The sequence below is a fragment of the Phyllostomus discolor genome, chromosome 8 (assembly GCF_004126475.2).
Source record: "Phyllostomus discolor isolate MPI-MPIP mPhyDis1 chromosome 8, mPhyDis1.pri.v3, whole genome shotgun sequence".
Taxonomy (NCBI): Eukaryota; Metazoa; Chordata; class Mammalia; order Chiroptera; family Phyllostomidae; genus Phyllostomus; species Phyllostomus discolor.
Genome location: NC_040910.2, coordinates 56,344,697 through 56,363,732, shown reverse-complemented (window position 1 = coordinate 56,363,732; position 19,036 = coordinate 56,344,697). Strand labels below are relative to the sequence as shown.

Sequence of the window (19,036 nt, the reverse complement as noted above, 5' to 3'; positions counted from 1 at the left end):
CCCTGGGACTCTTGCAGGGAACATGGGTCATGGGATTGGTTTGGCACCTGCAAACCTCAGCAAATGCCTCCAGGCACTCAGAGTAAATAGCAGACAGCAGGAGGACTTCCACCTCTTGGGGCACAAGGGAAGGCTTCTGGAAGAAGGCAACCTTGTGCTGAGACTGCAGGGTAAATTGGAGTTGACCAGGTGAAAAAGGAAGGGAAGGGCACGGCTGGCTGAGGAAACAACTCAAGCAAAAGCAGGCACGCTGGAACTGTGGAAGAACCAGGAATGTGATGGCTAGGATGGCAGGTGCCAGACCCTGAGGCTTCAAGAGCCTCTGCAGGAAGCTGTATATCTGTCCTAAGGTCACTGGGCTCTAGTCTGAATTGGTAAAAGCCCCCTTCCAGGCTTCTGGGGCTGCTTCCAGTCTGGGGCAGGGACACACACATTCCACGTGCGGAAATCTACACAAGACAGAGCTTTATTGATGTAGCACTTCCTGGCAAGGGGTGTGCGGGCCCCAGGGCAGGGCCTGCAGCACCAGGACGGGGCTGCCTGGATATTGGGTCCCCTGGGACAGGCAAAGGTCGGAGTGGCCTTCCCACCTCTAACCCACCCCTGTAGCTGGTGTGGTCAGGAGAAGGGTATCAGGGAAGTGGTGCTAATCCTTTCCCCCATGGAGGACAGACCCCCTCCAGCCCAGAGTGAAGGGATAGGCCAGTGCTGGGGGTCAGGGCACAGGCTGACTCCCTTTCCCATCCCCACTCTTCACAGTATGTATTCCGATCAAAGATGGAGGAGCTTTGGGGACTCCCTAGGGGTGGGTGAAAAGGGTGCTAAGTCAAACAGTTGTTCCCTCCTCCAACCCACCCTGGAGGGGGTCTCACTGTGAAGCGGGAAAGGGGCTGAGGAGGGGCCCTGGGGATGGTCAGCCCCATTCTATTTTCCAGCCTGGGGCTTTGCAGGGGTTTCCAATAAATAACTTCCGGCTCCATCTCAACCCTTCATTTCCAGCTCCTGCCCTCGTACTCCTTCAGGTTGGCCAGCTGCGACCCGCCCCGGACCCCCTCCCAAGCCGGCGCTCAGTTGTGCCTCAGGGGTCCGCGCGCCCCCTAGCGGCCATGACAGGTTTTGCAGCACATCTGGCGGAAGTAGGCTCGGCTGCAGAACTGAAATTTGAGCACTAGGGGGCAGTAGGCGACCTTGTTCACATCTTTGCACTCTGCAGAGGGGGGAGCAGGGTGGGAATCAGTCTTGGGGCCCCTGGGCTTCTCATGGATTATTTTATTCCATCCCTGTAATGCAGCACGCTCTCAAGTGACTATATTTTTTACTCCCTGACAGAGGAGAAAACGAGGGCAAGAGGTGGAAGATGAACCCAGGCAGTTTGGTTCCTGTGCCCCCGCAAGTAATCTATTACTATGAAAAAGTTCACTTAAATAGAAAAAAAAAAAGGGTATATTTAAAGCAGCAGTTCTCTAGGGGATGTGACTTTGCCCCACCCCAGGGGATATTTGGCGATGTCCGGCCCCACTGGTGGAGAGGGATCCTACTGGCATCTGCAGGGGTGCAGGTCAGGGATGCTGCTAAATATCCTGCAATGCACAGGACAGTCCCACGACAAAGAATCATGTGGCCCAGGACAGCAATTATACTACAGGTTAAAAACTCTGATTTAAAGAAAGAATAGTAGGAAAATAATGCTATTGGTGGAGGTGAATAAGTCGAAGGTCATGGAGGTGGCTGGGGGAGTGACCCAAGTTTGGGCCCCCAAAAGGATCAGGTGCCTGAAATGCTGGCACACAGTGGTACTTAATAAAATAAATGTCTGCAGGGAGGGGACAGTGACAATGGCCTGCAGGAGACAAAAAGGATTCAGTGGTTGGGAAGGATTCTGGCCCATGGTCAGGACCCCCACACTCTCCTGTGGCTTCCTCTGGACAGGACTCTCTTGGTACCCCTTGGCCTCTTGCCCCACATACCTTCAGGACTGTCCCCAGGGGGTGTGCTGTCGCACTTGGCCTCACACTGTTGCATGGTAGGTGGCCTCAGGGCCTCGGTACACTCCCGTGATGGTTGGCCGGTGTAGCTGGAGCAGCGCACCAAGCGCTGTTGCTGCCCGAGGCCGCACTGCACGGAGCACTGTGGGGCATCTTGGATGAGCCACTGCACAGCCTCTCCTGTCCTGGCTTCCACCCCCCAGAGGCACCCACCTACCTCGCCCCACTCTCCTGCCACCCAGCGAGGAGGGGGGCAGCGCCGCAAGTTGCAGCGCATGGTGGTTGGTGGCTTGGCTGAAGGCAAGCAGTGGGCGAGGGGCAGTGTTGCGCGGTGGTCTGCACTCTTGCAAAGGACTACACGGTGGCGGAGGCCCGGCCCGCAGCTGGGGGTGCACTGCAGTCGGAGGGGGCGTTTCATGCTCAGTGGGCCATCCCGCTCCTGACCCCACACTCACAGGAAGTGGGGAGGATGCTGCTGGTCCAGGGGATGGCAAAGAGGGGCTGGCTAACTTTGGACCAGTCCAGGATGGTCCATTAGGGCTAGCGAAAGGGGCTGGTGACTACAGAGGTGGGACGGTACCTCAGCGGGCACCCAGTACCCAGGTCCTGCCCTGCGCTGTATGAGTGGCTTGGGCAAAGGTGGGAAGGGGTGGCTGACCTCCGACCAGTCAAGGGCGGTCCACTCCGGCGGGCAGGCAGGGCCATGGCAGGCCTCCAGGATGGGTGGGCGTGGCTGTGGGCATGCATTATCATCCAGCGTCTTCTCCTCCGCAGCCGACATGCGGCGCAGACACACAACAGAGCGGCTGCGCACGCCCGCATCACAGCTGCGGCTGCAGTGTGACCAGTTTCCCACAACCCAGCTGTGGGGAACACGGGGGTCTGAGAGTATAGAGCAGGGCACCCTGACCCTGGGGCACTAGCATATCCTCCTCCTGCCCAGCAACTAGCATTGCTATAGAGATGGGCACCGAGTTGAAAGCCTGTACTTGGAACATCATCTCCGTGTTTCCACACTGGGGTGGGAAGACACATCACCCCAAGAGGAGGTGGCTAAGTTGCACTTGACTAGCAGTACTGACTCTGATTTCAAGGAGACCCGACCTTGGGGAACACTGTCATCCCAATCCTGGCACCACTCGCTCCTCTGATCTCAGCAGCAAGGCCACTGCAGTACTTGTCTCTGTGACCCTGCACGCTGGTGGGTACTCACTCAGGTGGACAGGGCTCTGTGTTGCAAGCACGCTGTCTCTTGGGGAGCTTGCTGTGGGCACTGCAATGGTGGGGGGCCACGGCTGAGCTGTCCAGCTGATTGCGGCATTCCACGGCCTGCACCTGGCTGCCTGGGGGTGGGTGAGAGGCCTGCTCAGCTGTGCCCTATCCAGAAGGTCAGGTGACTAGTGCTCCAACCGGCCCCACCTTGGCCTCACCTCCAGCACACTGGGCAGAGCACTTAGTCCAAGGTGCGTAGTGCCAGGAGTAGGGGGGCAGTGCATCGCGGGTAATGGGCGCGTTGAATCGGTAGCGGAGGGCAGGCAGCTCTGTGTGGGCCAGCACCTGGGATGGGGAGGGAGTGCATCAAAGCGAAGTGAGGCTTGGAGTCCCCATAAGGATGATGTCCTCTGCACTTTGCTCCCATCATTACCATGACAATGAGAGATGCATTAATGGGTCCCAGGGCTTCTAGGCTCTGTGTCTGATTTGGGCCTGGTCGCAGCTGAAAGGTGGTCCCAGCCAGGGACAGGCGGTGTGGCTGAGGAGTCCCGGGCATCCCCTCCAGCAGCAGGGACTCCTGGTCTCCCTTTAGGGCTGAGAGACAGCACAGGGTTCAGAATCTCAGCCAAGGTGACCCCCAGCCCTCTGCTTCTGCCCTCCAGCTTACCTAGGTGACTGAGGGAGAGGTTCAGGTCCTGGATGAAAATGTGGATGGAGCCCTTGGGGATCCAGACGACTTCCTCATACCCTGGACAGTGAAGCTAGGTGTCACCCACTTGACCTGTCCACCACACCTGCCCGCCTCCTGTGGCCCCAGATGATAGCAGCTAACCATTACTGTGCTAAATAAGCACTTATAGGGACCTCATACTGTGTCCCCAGCTCCAGCTCTGGGAAGTAGATGTATCATTATACCCATTTTATAGAGGACAAAACTGAAGCTCAGAGAAGCAAAGCCTAGGTTTGACAGCTAGGAAGTAGCCAGGCTGGGATTGCAAACAAACTTTCCTGCCTCTCTAACCACCAAAATGGTCCAATCTGCCCCAGCCCTGCCCCCACTCTCTTCCCATCAAGCAGCAGGTCTGGGCCTGGGCAGAGAGGAGGGGGGCACTGTGGAGGTCCTGCCCCACACAGGGTGACATGGTGGCTTTAGCAGTCAGAGTGGGGTTCTCAGCAGGCTTCACAGTTTACAGCCTGAATGATCACGGGCCCCTGGGAATCCTCTGTCCCTGCCCACCTATGTCCCAAGTTTTGGCTAATCTGCCTGGACTCCCACTGCCTCCTGAACCACACTTGGGCAGGAGGTCCCCTGGATGGGGGCGGAGAGAAGTTTTGGTTCCCACCCTCTTAGACATGTTAATGACCAAGATTTAGGCTCCAGAGCCCAAGGCCAGTCCTTGACCCTGATCTGGGGCATCTCTGGGTCCCCCAAGACTTTTTTTGGTCTCAAGACTCCATTGGGTCCCTGGGCCTGAGAATTTGCTAATCTTGACTACTGTGGTGGGGGCCAGCTTTGCCCTCAGCCTGGTGGGGAGTGTGGCAGCACAGTGGGGTATCTCACCGGCCCCTGGTGAGGCTGGGCTGAAGACGCCCTCGATGGTTTCGCAGGCACTGCCGTCACCCCCACACACTCGGCACTTGTCCTCCCGCAGGTCCGAGCCCAGGACCCGGTCACAGCCCACGTGCTGGGGAAGGCAGTGGTGGGGGGTCGTCAGTGAGTGCCCGTCTCCTCAGTCCCCAATCCCCTTCCCTCTCTCTGGGAGTCCCCTCCACCTTGCACTCGCCACTGACACAAATGTCCACTGTGTCAGGGCGACAGGGTGTCCCGTCCACCACGGCTGCCGCCCTCTCCGTGTAGAAGTTGAAACCTTCTGCCAGGCAGGTGAGTGAGCAGGCCTTCACGCCCCCTGGGGGGCAAGGGCCCATTAGACCAAAGGCCAGGAGGCCCTGGGGCTCCCTGCTTGCTCCCTGGGGCAAGGGAGGCCAAGAGGGACAGACCCCAGATCCAAGAACACTGGGCAGGCTAGGAGAAGGAATGGGGGTTCCCAGTGTCCCGTCTGACACTCTGGCTCCTTGCATAAGAGGAGGGCTCAGGGGTGACCCATGATGCTCTATCCACCTGCTCCCATGGCCTCCTGAGCCCCCTGCTCACCTCCTCGGTATGTTTTCCATGTATAGAATTTTCCACGGAAAGGGATGCTGTCAAATTCAGAGCACTGCACTTCCCTGAAGTCCTGGGAGCCAGGGGGACAGTCCTGGGGGCACGAGACAGGAGAGGGAGGGAGGCCAGGTGTCCAGGGGTGGAGTTAGGGCAGGGGCCCAGGGCAAAGAGCTACTGCTCGGAGCAGAGATGGGCTGGAGGAGTGAGGCTGGAGGCAGGGAGGAGGCTGTGAAGGACTGGGTGGTGGCCTGGGCTAAATTCAGCCAGTGGGGCTGGAGGGACAGGTGCATCTGAGATGAGACTAGGGGGCATTAGATGTCAGGTGGGAGCTGGGGTGATGCCTGGGTTTCTGGTGTCAGACCCTGGGGCCTTTCTGGAGAAAACGGCCCTAGAGAGGAGCAAGGCAAACTGGGGAAGGTGCCCAGCTCTTTGTGAGTGTGAGGGGCATGTGAACACCTTAGAGGACTCCCCTCACTCAAAAGCTCTCCCCCTTAGCACCCTCTTATGCCTACTGGGTGTGTGCACGTAAGATGTGTTTACACCCAGGACAAGCCAGGGAGAACCCCAGTGTTAAAAAGGGGCAGCAGAGGAGCCGAGGAAAGGAGACAAGAAATTGCAGCCTAGGAGGGGCTGGGAGCGCAGGACGCTGGGATGCGGGCAAGGAGGGAGTTCTGGATAGGAGGCCGGTGGCCCCTGGTCAAAAGATGGCGCAAGCAGAACTGCAAACGTGGCTATTGGGTTTGGAGACAGGGAGCCCAGTGACAGCTTTGGGGCAGGCAGGGCTCTTTGGGGAAATTGCGCTATGAGGGGAGAGGGTGGTGGTGGTCAAACAAGTATTCTAGGTGGGAGAGTCATCTACTGCAAGAGTTGAAAGGAGCCAGATCCCTGGGGAGGCTCAAGGGCGGAACTGGGTGGGAGGCCCAAGCAGAGGGGCAGGGGAGAGAGAAGGCCTGCAGGTGGGCAGCAGTGGCTCCTTGTGCCTCTTTTATTCCCAGGGGCCCGGCTTGGGGAGACTCACATCCGTGTTGCAAGAGCGATGCCGTCGTCTCTCGCCCAGGCAGTACTTGCCCCCGATGGTGGGCCTGGAAAGGGTGGGGGACATTAGAGAAATGGGGCAGGGGGAGTAGGGGAGCCCCTTCCATCTCCTCACCAGCTGTCCTGAGGACTGACCTGGGGCTGTCGCAGTGACGGCTGGAGGAGGACACGCCACCCCCACAAGTCCGGCTGCAGTCGCCCCATGGGGTCCATGGGCCCCAGGCCCCATCCACGCCCTCAGGCCGTGACCCGAAGGGGACGCACACCCGCTTGTAGCACCACTGTGGGTGGGATGGGAGAGGTGAGCCCAGCTTGCCTGGCTCTCAGGGGCTTGGTGCTCATTCCTGCATGCCCCTCCCACCCAGCCAGGAGTCTCTCAGCACCCCTTGGAATGGGGCTGAAATGGGAGGACAGGGGTGTGATCTGAGGACTGGGACACTGTCAGGTGGTATAGGGCTGTATTCGGGAGGTGGACAATGTTCAGGGCAAGCATGGCTTGAGGTGTGGGGGTGTAGACTCAGGCCAGAGGTGGGGCCTGCAGTGGCACTGGAGCCAAGGAGTGGGGCCTTGGCCAGAGCATCTCTCACCCCCTTGTCGATGGTGTGTGTCTGGCACAGTGTGCCCTCCGCGGCGGGGATGCTGTTGGTGATGCACCGGTTGCTCTTGCTTAGACACCACAGCTCACTGCAGACCTCCTGCGGGCCAAGATGTCCGCTCAAGCTCACCCCCTCCCTCCCCTGGAGTGGGTGGGGGGTACCCAGGAGGTGTGCTGGGCAGTGGGCCCCTAATGCTCCTCTACTGGGTCTCAAGAAATCTTGAACATTTGGGCAGGGCATGACCTGGGACCTCCTCTCTGCCTACATATGCGGTGCACTTATTGAACACCTGTGTGTCATGAATCTCCCCCTAGCCCCCGGCATCATTATCCCAATTTTACTGCAAGAAAACCAAGGCTCAGACAGGCGAGGTCATTTGCTGAAGACTGTGCAGCTACTAAAGGGCCTCCTGATTACTAACCCAGACCTTTGACTGAAGGGTCTATGATGTAACACGTTTTCAGTTCAGCCCCTGGCACATCCTGAGTTTCCAGAAGGAAACGTGGGACTTGCTGAGGAATGGAGTTCAGAAGGATTCTAGATTCCTTTTTGGGATGGGCAAAGCAGCCTGCCCAAGAGCAGTGGTTTTGAAAAATCAGGCCTGGAAGATGGCTCAGGTCAAGGGGCCCATCTCCAACTTTTCCCCACTGGATGGTTCTCCTTGTTTCCCTCAGGGAGGAAAGCAGGCAGGCTCTCTCTACCCCGTATTTAAATTGGGGAAGTTCCCAAAGGTTTTCCTCTGTGGAGGGTGGGAGCAGACCGGCCAGGTTGGGCCTGTGTGGGACGCCCTTCTGCTTCCACCAGTGAAAAAGCAAACCCTTTCCTGCTGTCTGCTTCCTGCTTGGGCTGGGCCAGGACCCAGCAGCAAGTCCTGTACCAGTCCCAGGAAGTCCCTCTGGGCCTTTAGGTCCAGGTTAACATCCCTGGACAAGACCCCCTGGGTCCAGGTGTGGCCAAATCTTAAAACTCTGGTTTACACCCTACCCCACCTCCCAGGGACTTCCCCCTGTGAAGAGGAAATCCTTCTCTCTCCTTTTTATAAGCACATGTAATCTCCTCTTTGAACATAATCCTTCTAAGCTTTGAAGATTTGGGATTGGACTGCACAATGGCTGTAGGAAGGGACATTTTCTGGGTTGGCTTCTGCAAGACACCTGCACCATGTGAAAAACTTGGAGGGTTGTTGAGAGACCTGCTCCCACAAATATCCTCCAGAGTCCCCGCCTTCTGCCCCTGCAGAGGATACTTTTCAGCTAAAAATTCAGCCTGGTCTTCTGGCCTCACCTGGCTTGTGTCCTCCTGGCCATTTACAAAAGTATCGCATGTTCCAGTCCCACTTCTGACACCTCTGAATGCCTATTCCAGTCCTGTTTCCCATCCTCCCCTCTAGGGCACACTGGAATATGTGGATGCTTCACCCCCACCCCCACCCCCACTCACTTGCAACACACTTGCCTTCTCTGGGCTAGTTTCCTCATCGACAAGATGGGCCTTACCTCCATAAAAGGCTGAAAGGCATGTGACAGAGTAGATATAAAAGGGCTTACACAAATGCCCTGTTACTGAGTAACAATGACCTCAGCTATCTCTGGACCAGACACTAGGTAAGCACAGCTCCTTACACATATGAACCAATTTACATGCAGTCAACAACTCCCCTTTGCCAGGAGGGCCAGGAGCACACTCCTTGGAAGAATGAGTCAATCCAGCCTACAGCTAGTACTGGTCTGTGCTTGATATTTTCGCACTTCTTCCCATCCCCCACCCCTTTATAAAATTTGGGGTCATAGAGAGACCTGGATTCAAATCCCAGCTCTGTCATGTTCTCCAATTGCGACTCTGGGAAAGGCACCCTCCCTATGCCTCAGTCTCTTCATCTGTAGTGTGGGGATAACAGGCTCATCAAGAGCTTAAATGAGATGATACACATCACATACTTTGCATATAGTGAATGCTCAGAAATGTCAACCATTGTCATCATTGTTAGGATACCTGGGGCACAGCAGATGCTAAGGGTAGTTTCAGAATTCTTTCGGAATTCATTAGAGGGTGCTGTTGTTTACCAGTCAGGGTGTGGGGGTGAGAGAGTAATGTCAATTACATATAAATTGATCCAGGGTTTACCTCCTTGTATTGCACTGAAATGAAGTGAGGGCATTTTACCAGCTGCCTACTGCCCATTTTGAGTTAACATGGCCTTAGCTTGGACATGGCCTTGCAAACTCTGAGTCTGTGAGTCTGGAGGGTGTAAAGTACTAGGGTATGGGGAAGTGGGCAGTAGATGGGCAGACCCCAGCTGAACTGGTGGCCCTGGTGACTGAAGCTGGAAGCCGGCAGACCTCTGGCTGCCTGGGAGGAGCTGGGAGCAGGACCCCAGCTCACTTCCCTCTGCACAGATGGGGCTTTGGGAGCTGAGTGTAAATCTCAGGAAAGAACAGGAGAGTGGTCAGGAGTCTCAGAGTTTGTACAGCCAAGGACTGGGGCCAGGAGTTCTGTGTACCAGTTGGTAGGGGATGTGGGGAGTACAGACAGGGTGTCCCTGGAAGGCTATGTCCAGTTCTTTGCCAAGTGGGGAAAATGGTTCTTCCCCAGGGAAACTAATTGCACCAAGTGTGCATGTTAGGTTAAAAATGGCCCGGCTAGGACCCTTGGGACTTCAGTCCCACTGCAGCCTGCTATGCTGCTCAGAAGGTGGCTCCCAGGCTGTCCCCAGCCCAGCCCCCAAATCAGGGGACAAGAGACAGGAGGTCCAGTTCTTGCCCCAAAGCTTGTCTGATTGTGATATCTGTATAACCCCAGGTCCCTCTGTGCCCCCAGTCCCACGGGGCTCACTCCCCTTCCCAGCTGTCCCAACCCCACTGCCCCAGGTGGGGGTGCCTGTGCAGAGTCGCCCCCTGCGGCCCCTCCCCTCCCAGGAAGGAAAGCAGGAAGGCTCTCTCTACCCCGTATTTACACTGACGCGATTTGACTCCATGTTGGAAGCGGCACTGCTCGTCCGCGTCGTAGGCCTGGCCAGGTGCCACGGTTGGGTACACGAAGTCCTGTCTGAGGGGCCGGTTGTTCAGGCAGAGCCCCAGGCCTGAGCTGTGACAAGAGGAAATCAGCTGTCATGCTGGGGGGCTGCGGGCCAAGAACTCAGGGGGTCCGGCTGGGTAGGGTCCCAGGGAACAGCCCTGCGGGCAATACAACCCTTCTCAGCGGCAGCCCTGACTTCCAGGGGACCCCGCCCTGTGGCCTGAGTGGGAGCCTCTGGGCGGGACAGGTGGCTCCATCCTCACTCCAGAAAGCTGGTGATGTAGTCGCGGCTGCAGGATGACCACACAAATGGGTTGGTCTTCATGGTGATGTGGGCGGCCATGAGCTTCGCTGGGTCCTGGCCCCGGGCCCCACAGCTGTTCCCCACGCCGTCGTGGTTCATGCCAAACCTGGGGAGAGAAATGTTGGCTTTGCCTGGTGCTAAGGCACCTGCTCCTCCCCCACTGTCCTCCCCTTCCCATGGCCCCTGGCCTCACGTGTGTCCGATCTCATGGGCAATGGTGAACGCTGTGGCCAGGCCAATGTCCTCATTGATGCTGCAACTTCTTTCTCGCTCACACATCCCTCCCACAGGGGCCAGGCCTGGGAAGTGGGCACGTGGGGTGGGGCTGGGGGCTCAGGGCTGTGCTGGCTAGTCCATCCACCCTGCCAGGTCCCACCCCCACCGGGGCCAGGGCCACCCAGCCCACTGCCTTCACAGACGTGTGAAACCTAGGGGGCGTGGGTACCTAGTGTGCCACAGGGTTTGTTCTTGTAGATGCAGATGTCATAGCTGTGGAAGGAGAGGGGACAATGAGGAGGCTGGGTGGCCTCCTTAAGCCCTGATGAGGCCACCATGCCTGTTGCAGGGGGTTAAGTTCTGCCTGGGAGGCACTGCCTGCCTCTCACACAAAGCCTTATGCTCTGCCTCCAGCTGGCCTTGGGGACAGTGGGGTGTACGAGTAATGGACTGACAGGCTGACTGAGTGAAGGAGTGCATCAGCACTCAAGTGGCCCAATACCCACCTCCCCATATTCTCAGGCTCCCAGCTGCCCCTCCCATCTCTGGCTTGCCAGGGGGACAGCAGTTGAATAGTCCCAGCCTTTCCATCTAGTAGGTGATCCCCTGCTTGGACCTGGATGGTCCCCGGGACCACTGGTTCCCCTGGCCCAAGTCTTGGAGCCTTTCCCACCCCTCACCGCGTGATGAGCACCGCTGTGTCATGGTTGGCCACACCGTTCTCCGGAATGGCGTTGCCATGGCCGCTGCGGTTCACGATGGATTTCTGCCACTTACAGAAGCTGTCCAGTGACTTCCCGGCATGGTGGGTGATCTCCAAAGTAGGCTGAGGATGGACAGAGTGAGGTGCATGGGTGCAGCCACCCTGGAGGGGGTGGGTGGCACTGGGGTGCAGGGGAAGGGGTGGGGCTCCCACACCTGGTCTTCTGTGAGCAGGATGAGCCGAGTTACCAGGATGTTAATGATGTTTCCCAGACTCGAGTCTTGGAAAAGTTTGGCAACCTGACCTCCAAGAAACAAGAGAAACGGAGTCTTAAGAGGGGCCCAGAGTAGCAAACAGAAAAACAATGACAATAGCTCACTTTAATCAAGCACCTACTGTATGCCCATCCTCAGGCTAATCCTGGGTATTTATCTTCCCATGAGTAGGTACTGTGATCATTCCCATTTTGCAGACAAACAAACTGATGCACAGAGAGGTTAGGAAACACAGCTGGTAGGTGTCACAAATGGGATTCAAGTCTGGTAAGCCTGCCTGCTTGCCAGTACATTTCTTTCTGACTCACTCTTGCTCAGCTAGTCCATGTTTTTTGTCCTTCATCCCTCCCCTGGCAATTCCTGGGCTGCCTCCCATGTGTCTGCCCAGAGGTGGCCTGAAAGACGTGAGCGTCACCACGGAAAGGTGGAAGTGGGGGAAGGAAGCTCTAGAAGCAGCAGTTGGAGGGACAGAGGAAGTGGCCGGGAGTGAGTGGGCACAAATGATGCAGTGACCTTGGAGCTCTAGAACATCACTGTCCCACGAGGAAACCCACGGAGACCCTGGCAGGTTTTAGGAAACTTTGAAAACCCAAGGGAGAGAGGGAGGCAGGGCTGAGGCAGAAAGGAGTGGAATCAGATATAATGGCAGGTCTACATATTGGGCTATGTGTCTGCTAAACTTTTCCTTTGTCTTTTTGCTTCAGTGAGATAGGAACACTGCTCATTGAGCCCTTATTGTGTGCCAAGTGCTCTACCTGGCTCCCACCAACTCTTACGCCCTGCTGTAGATACTATTATAACCCCATTTTACTGAGGGGGAAACGGAGGCTCAGAGAGCTCCAGTCTTGAGGTCTAGCATAGCCACTGAGTATATTTCAGTGTGGGCCAGCGAGGTCAGCTATGTGAATGCACAGGTAGGCATTGGAGTGAGAACTCTGCACACATACAGATGTGAGCCCATGTGTGTGCTGGTAACCTCAAGTACCTGCAAGCTGTGTGCTAATTTTTATATAGCAAACAGTTATGCAATCCCTACTGTGTCCCAAGCACTGTCCTAAGTGCTTTATCAGTTTACTGCATCCACCTTAGTCTTATGAAGTGGGTGCTATCACTACCCCCATTGTACATATGAGTTAACCAAGGCAGGGGTGAAGTCATTTGTCCAAGGGCATGTAGCTAAAAAGTGGTAGAGCTAGGATTTCGGCCCAGGCTGGCTGGCTCCAGAGTCCTGCTCCTAAGCACTGTGCTATGCAGGCCTCCTTTCTTGCCCTGCCCCGTCCATTCTGTTTCTCTAGCCTCAGGCCAGAAACTGGGGGCGTGATGGTGACACCCCTTTTCCTGACATCTGCAGGCTCCAGGCTCCTGGGGTTTCATCCCCAGGGAGGGGGAGGCACTTACAATGTTCATGATGGCCAGCACGTACTGTTCCACATCTCGGCGCCCGTGGTACGCCACCATCATCTTGTCGGCCACCACCAGGGTTTCCACGTAGCGCTCTCGGCTGACTGAACGCTTCAGGCCCAGCTGGCTGCGCTCTGTTTCATTGCTCAGCGGCCGGGCAGGTGGTGGCTTCAGGGTGCGCAGCCACCACGGCCGCCCCTTCCATGGTTTCTCATCTGCATGGAGAATTTCTGGTCAGTAGTATGTTGATAGCTCCTTTGGTCCAATTCCCTGCTGGTTCACTTGCCTGACAGGCTGTCAAATATCTTGTTCTTTCGCTTGTTCTTTGGGTATTCTGGTTGTACCACACGAGGTTCTAGAAATGTGCCCTTTCCTGGATGTCTGGTTCTACAATGATGTGGCTGCCCCACTGCCAAACTGGTTGGTTGAACAGCTGCCCAGCACCCCATGACAACCAGTACGACTACACACCTTCCCAGCAATCCCACTACCTGCGTGCATGTGTGCAGCAGCTGGACTTGCTGCTGGAACGGCTTAACTGTAGAACCAGCTGCTTTTGATGGTCTTACTGCCCAGCTGTACTCTAGTCTGACTGTCCACTGGTCACCCACCTGTGACACCATCCACTTTTCTGTTTGTACAACTGACTGTGGTTGTGTGTCTGCCAGGGTTTCCGACCACAGAACTTACTACATGTTCCAGAGCACTGCGTTTCCACTGGACAGCCATAGTTTTCTAGCTGTATGATTGTCTGGGTAAATGTTTTGTTACTGTTTAGCTTCCTTACTCTCCCATCTCCTAAATGTCTGGTAGTACAGCTGTTCTTCTACAAGTCTGGTTGTGAACCTGACCTTCTGAATGATGGCTGAGCCTTTCTTAGGCCTGGTGTTTTAATTGTGCAACTGCTCGAGTATCTGCTACAACCACCCTGCTGCTCAACTGTCTGATCAGACAGGAATCCTGGAGATGGACAGTTTCACACCTGAGCACCTGTTCAGCTGTCTCACTATGCAGGGCCACTGGACTATGGAGGTGACAGATGGGCTGCCCCCCTGCCCTGCTGTCTGACTGACACCATCCCTCCCCTCAGGTAGCTTGCCTGCTTCTCCCTCAGGGTAAAGATGTATGGCCTCTTTGCCTATCCTGAGACAGATGTACCTCTCACTCCACAGGCTGTGTCCAGATGGGGGTGACGCAGGGAGGAACGCTTGTACACCACGTGGGGGCCACTCTCCTCTGGGCCCTGGCCCCTCTTGGGTCCACTTTGCAGGGGCTCAATCAAGTATTCCTCCTCATCTGCCACAATCAGGCCATGCTGGGGGTGGGGAAGTGGGACAAAGGCCTTGGATCAGGTCCTGGACCCCAGGATCCCTGGGCCCTATCTCTTTATTTTGTCCTTCTACCTTTCTGGGTTTAGGTTGCTATTCATTTCCTAATCTTTAGAAGGTGATGTTCAGCTCATCGCATTTCAGCTTTACCTAAGGCTATACATTTTCCTTTAAGTACTACTTTAGCTGAATCCTAAATTAGCTAATTCTTTTGATTAGCTCAAAATGCTTTAAATATTTCTACTATGATTCCTCTCTGACTTACATTTAGAAGTGTTTTTCTTAACTCCCAAACTCTTGGGCATTTCCTCCCTGCCTCCCAGAATCCTCTGCTCACCAGGCCCCCACAGGTGCTGATGGCCACATGAGAGCTGCCAGCCTGGCCCTGCAGGTGGCCGGCGTAGAGGCAGTGCGGCCGGGCAGCCCTCTGCCAAGCCAGACCCTCCCGTGTCCAGTACTCCACAGAGACGTGCCCTGCCAGAAGGCGGGAGCTGCGCGTCAGGTTCAGCAGGAAGTGAGTGCTGGGTGCGGCCACCTTGTAGAAGAGGCGGGACTCTGCTGCAGGCCCTGTGCCCCGACGCTGCCTCCTGGGGGCAGGGGGTGAGAAGGCCAGCAGTGCTCCATTGTCATCCACTCGGGTGGGGAAGGCGATCTCATAGTTCTCCAGACTGGACAGGAACTCATCTGTGGGCGAGGGTCAGAGGCCTAGGGTGGGCCCTGGGAAGGGCCCCATGTCCTGGCTGCTTGGCTGCAGGGCACATGATGCTTGCTTCACTGGCTCCTGAATCTAGGTAATCAGCTGCAAGAGTCTGAACTTACTGACCTCAGGGCCTCCCCCTCCCTCTAAACTTTGACCCCAGTCTCACTGATCCCACCTTAGCTCCTTGCTCCCTCCCCACTGCCACTCCTGGACCATCCCTACCTTGAGACTGGAAGGCACGTGTCACCTCGAATGTGAGGCCCAGCCCCAGGGCGAGGGCCCAGCGGAGGATCTGGCAGGCGGGAGCCATAGAGGCCACGTGTCCACATGTCTCTCCTGAGCCCCGGCTGCCGGCAGCCCCCACAACGCCGCCTTTCCTGTTCACAGCCTGGGCAGCATCACTGGACTCCTGGGAGGGAGGAGCCAGGTCAGGGGGGCTGGATCCTGACGTCAAGCACAGACACTGCCAAGGCCCCTCACCAGGCTGACAGGGGAACCTGCAGTTCCGCACCCCCAGTCTGGAGGAGGCGCAAGGTATTTCCCCCAGTTGGAAGATTCCAAATGCATTTCATTACACAGTATCTCCTCAGCCCCCATCCTCCCTACACTCTAGGACACGTAGGGCCTTGGTTCCACGAGCACCTACTGTAGGCCTGATCGGTTTCATACCACTTCACTTCATTTTTGCAAGAACACTGAGAGGATCCATTCATTGGGTAAAGGCTGCATGAGAGACACAATCCCTATCTTCCCTTTTTTGGGGCTTAGTCTCCAGGGAGTGAAAGATTAAAGACAAATAATGAGACAAAAAAGAACACTTTAGATGTGACACTCTCTAGAAGAAATAATGGGGAGGCTTAGAAGCAGAGGTGCGAAGGAGGAGAAGAAACCAGTCATGGGAAGGGAGAGACAGGCAGAGAACAGTAGGATCACAGGCCCAGAGGTAGGGAGGGGCTTTGTGTGGATCCAGGACCACAAAGGCTCACATGCAGGGGCCTGCACTGGGAGGCTGGCGCGTGACACACTTGAAGGCAGGTCAGTGTTGAGGTTTTACCCCAGATGAAACCTGAGGCCCGTGCTCACACCTCCCTCCCCATCCCACCATTTTGGAGTGAGGGGCTCTGCCTTTGGATGCTCTGCCACGGGTAACACTGTTCACCCTGCCAGCCGAGCTGGAGTCCTGCGCAGCATGGCACTGGTCCCTGTGGCCCCTCTCCCACCCTGCCCTTCCAGCTTGGCCCTCAGTCCTGCTTCCTCTCCCTTAGGATTCTTTCTGGGAGCTCCAGGCTTCCTCTGGTATCTGCCCCTGGCCAGCCTGACACAGACACCACTTTGGGCCACCACTCTGTGCCAAGTCCTCCTGCCCCTCCTGTCTCCACCCTCCTCCCCCTTAATCACACACTGTCTTGTTTTCTTTGCAGCCTGGCCAAGTCTGGAAGCCGATCCCCAAACAGGGCAGTTCAGCTCCAGAGGGATGGAGCCAGGTTTTCTCTAAGATACTGACTTAGAAACGAATGTTCTCGCTTCTGCTTGGATACCCCCAGTGATGGGGACCTCACTCTCTGGCACCCTGTGACCCAGCTGCTCCTACAGCTAGGCTGATGTTTACCCTTTGGTGTTTTTACTTACCTTATGGGGGCTTCCGTTACTGCCACAATGGGGGATCCCTGTGGGTCGGCCTCTGTTTCTTCTTCACAGCCTGGACAGGGAGAGGGTGGTGAGGAGGAGCTGGGCTAGGTCTAGAGTTCAGGGGTCACTGAGAAAATGCTGCCCTGGCCCTGGTGATCCTCCTCTTGGATTTCATCCTTCCTCTTTCCCAGCACACCACCCCCCAAAGCTCCCTCCTCCCCTCTTCTATTGCTTCCTCAACCCTGTCCCAGCCTAAGAGAGGCCAAGAAGCCATGAACAGCTCTGGGATCAAAGCCCTTCCTCGGTGGGCTCCCCTGGACTCCCTCCTGCCTTAAAGGCCCTTCCCCATGCCAAGGTGGCAGCATTTTCGTTGGGAGGGAGGTTGGAACCCCCCTACCCCACCGCAGCACTCCTGTCCCTCTTCTTCTTTCCCCAGTGGTGCCGCATCTTCCTCCCTAAGTGGCTCTGTGGTTCTTGTCTTGGCTACTCTATATTTTTGCATATCTTTCTGCCCACCCGCTCCAAATCCTCATCACCCTCCTCCCAGCAACCTCACACCCCTCTGTGCTTCTGGTTCAGGTTCAGGTGGGGTGTGGGGGACAGTATGGGAATGAGTGGGTGGAGGCAGAGGCAGGGGGAGTAAGGCGTGGGGTCTGAGGCAAGGCAGGGGAGATCACCTGGGGCAGGGGCCCAGGCCCCCAGTGGCTGGGAAGTGTGACCTGCCCGGGCACTGGTGGGGCCACTAGAGGGTCATGAGTCTGCAGGGGGTTATGAGGCTGTGTGGGGATGGGGATTCGAGGGCCTGAGCCTGGCTGGGGACAACAGATGTCAGCAGGGATTCTACTGTGGTGTATGTGGCTGCAGCAGAGTGACTGTATGGGTGTGATTGTGATGTGACAGTGTGCGTGGTGTGTGCCCATGTGACCCTGTGAGGCTGTGTGTATACTCAGGCCAAACCCCCAGCCCCTCCTCTCAGTGGGCTGGAGGGAGGCAGCCAGCGGGTTGGGGGGTGGTGCTGCTAGCAGCTGGAGGAGGAAATGCCGGCGGAAAAAGCCCGGAAATAGAGGCTCCCTCCCCTCCCCGGGATTCTGCAGGGACCCGTGGCTCCACACCCAGACCTCCTGGGCCAGCTAGGAGGACTGGGCTGCTGGGCCTCCCTGTGAGGCCAAGACCTGGGCTGCCCAGGCTGCCAGCTGCCTCCAGACACTGCACATCTGACTGGGTGACCTTGCAAAGCCAGTAGACAAAGGCTGGCTGCCCACCCATCCACCCCACAGCTCAGTGGGTCCCCCTAACCAGCCACTAATTAAAGGCCTGGAGCCGGAAGGGCTGGAGACACCCTGAGACAGAAGGCTGCGGCCTGGAGGACCAACTCTGGGGAAGTGGGCGGCGCCACGCTCACACCCGGACACACAAATGCACACTGGCAGCAACACACACACTTGTGGGTGACCACACCTGCACAGCTGGGGACCAACAATCTTGTACTACAGACCCACAAAGGTTCCCCCCACACTCAGTACATACTCACACACCAGAGACACAACTATACACTCCCCAGCCCTATGTGCACACATATACAACCAAGAGACAAACAGACACACAAACACACCTGGCTTACACACACAGACATGCACACACTCATTCACAGACATCAGACCAGGGGCAGTCACCACAAACCTTGACACATACCGCTGATGTACTTAAACACAGGCGTTTACACATTGTTACACTCAGACACACTGGGAGACAAACACAGATGATTGGAGACACACTCATCTAGGCATTGACACACACAACAGACATGATGCCCACAGGCTGGCTTACACGCACACTTAGACACACAACGCCCCACATAATCACACACACATTTCCGTGCAGACTCACACATGCAGGGACTCACTCATTTACATATACGTGGATGTCCACACGCACACAGCACACACACACCACGACAAGGCGCTCACTTGAACTAAGTGTCGCACACACTTAGGAACATCACACACCGACACAGCCCCCACAGCAGCACGATGGCCACGACCACCCCACCCGGCGCGGGCGCACCAGCCCCCGAGCCATGCACCCCGCCCTGCCCGCAAGCCCCGCGCCTTTACCCGCGGCCGCCCGCCTGCCCGCCGGGGCCTCCGTCGCGACTCCGCCGCCGTCTCGCCGGCCGGGCGTGGGGAGGAGGAGGGAGAGCGCGCGGCGGCGTGGCTGGGGGAGGGGGCGCGGGGACGGCACTTCCTGAGCCGCCGGCCAGGGTTATAAAAAACCCCCAAAGCGCGCGTCGCCAGAGCCCCGCCCAGGGCCGCGGGCTGGGTCCGAGCCAGGGACCCGGGAGCTCCGGCGCCCCGCCTGGCCTGGCGCCGTGAAGGTGGGGAGGCTAGGGGGCGAGGGTCAGGGGGAGGGAGGAGGTGGGTCCGGAGGGGTGAAGTGGGCGGGGATGGGAGGAGGGGAGAAAGACTGGAGGGGG

General features: G+C 57.0%; 2 protein-coding genes across 2 annotated transcripts in view; both read right to left on the bottom strand.

Moving 5' to 3' along the window:
• Positions 1–2,098, bottom strand: part of MYO1F (myosin IF) — a 36,121-nt gene extending 34,023 nt beyond the window's left edge. Inside the window, exon 1 of the mRNA XM_036032710.1 lies at positions 1,968–2,098. The gene's annotated coding sequence lies outside the window, so the exon portion shown is untranslated. The remainder of the gene's footprint in view (positions 1–1,967) is intronic.
• On the bottom strand, positions 444–18,808 carry ADAMTS10 (ADAM metallopeptidase with thrombospondin type 1 motif 10). Its single transcript, XM_028519634.2, has 26 exons — positions 18,678–18,808; positions 16,564–16,633; positions 15,157–15,343; positions 14,572–14,918; positions 14,065–14,221; positions 12,904–13,121; positions 11,446–11,529; positions 11,208–11,353; positions 10,757–10,800; positions 10,505–10,610; positions 10,271–10,417; positions 9,935–10,076; positions 6,984–7,091; positions 6,532–6,677; positions 6,380–6,443; positions 5,353–5,455; positions 4,974–5,107; positions 4,762–4,885; positions 3,868–3,948; positions 3,631–3,794; positions 3,416–3,542; positions 3,199–3,328; positions 2,644–2,848; positions 2,203–2,379; positions 1,968–2,127; positions 444–1,207 (listed from the first exon to the last, which is right to left on the bottom strand). Exons 3-26 carry the CDS (start codon positions 15,242–15,244, stop codon positions 1,098–1,100), a joined length of 3,312 nt encoding a protein of 1,103 aa, XP_028375435.1. The 5' UTR covers positions 15,245–15,343; positions 16,564–16,633; positions 18,678–18,808; the 3' UTR covers positions 444–1,097.
• Between the last annotated feature and the right edge of the window lie 228 nt (positions 18,809–19,036).

What these genes read in the sequence shown, in the direction of transcription:
- ADAMTS10 (XM_028519634.2), bottom strand. Translation starts at nt 15,244, where the DNA reads ATGGCTCCCGCCTGCCAGATCCTCCGCTGGGCCCTCGCCCTGGGGCTG. An exon ending in CCTCTCCCTCAGTCACCTAG is followed by an intron (nt 3,795 to 3,867) that starts GTAAGCTGGAGG and finishes GCTGTCTCTCAG; the next exon opens with CCCTAAAGGGAGACCAGGAG. An exon ending in CTCTGCCCAGTGTGCTGGAG is followed by an intron (nt 3,329 to 3,415) that starts GTGAGGCCAAGG and finishes ACCCACCCCCAG; the next exon opens with GCAGCCAGGTGCAGGCCGTG.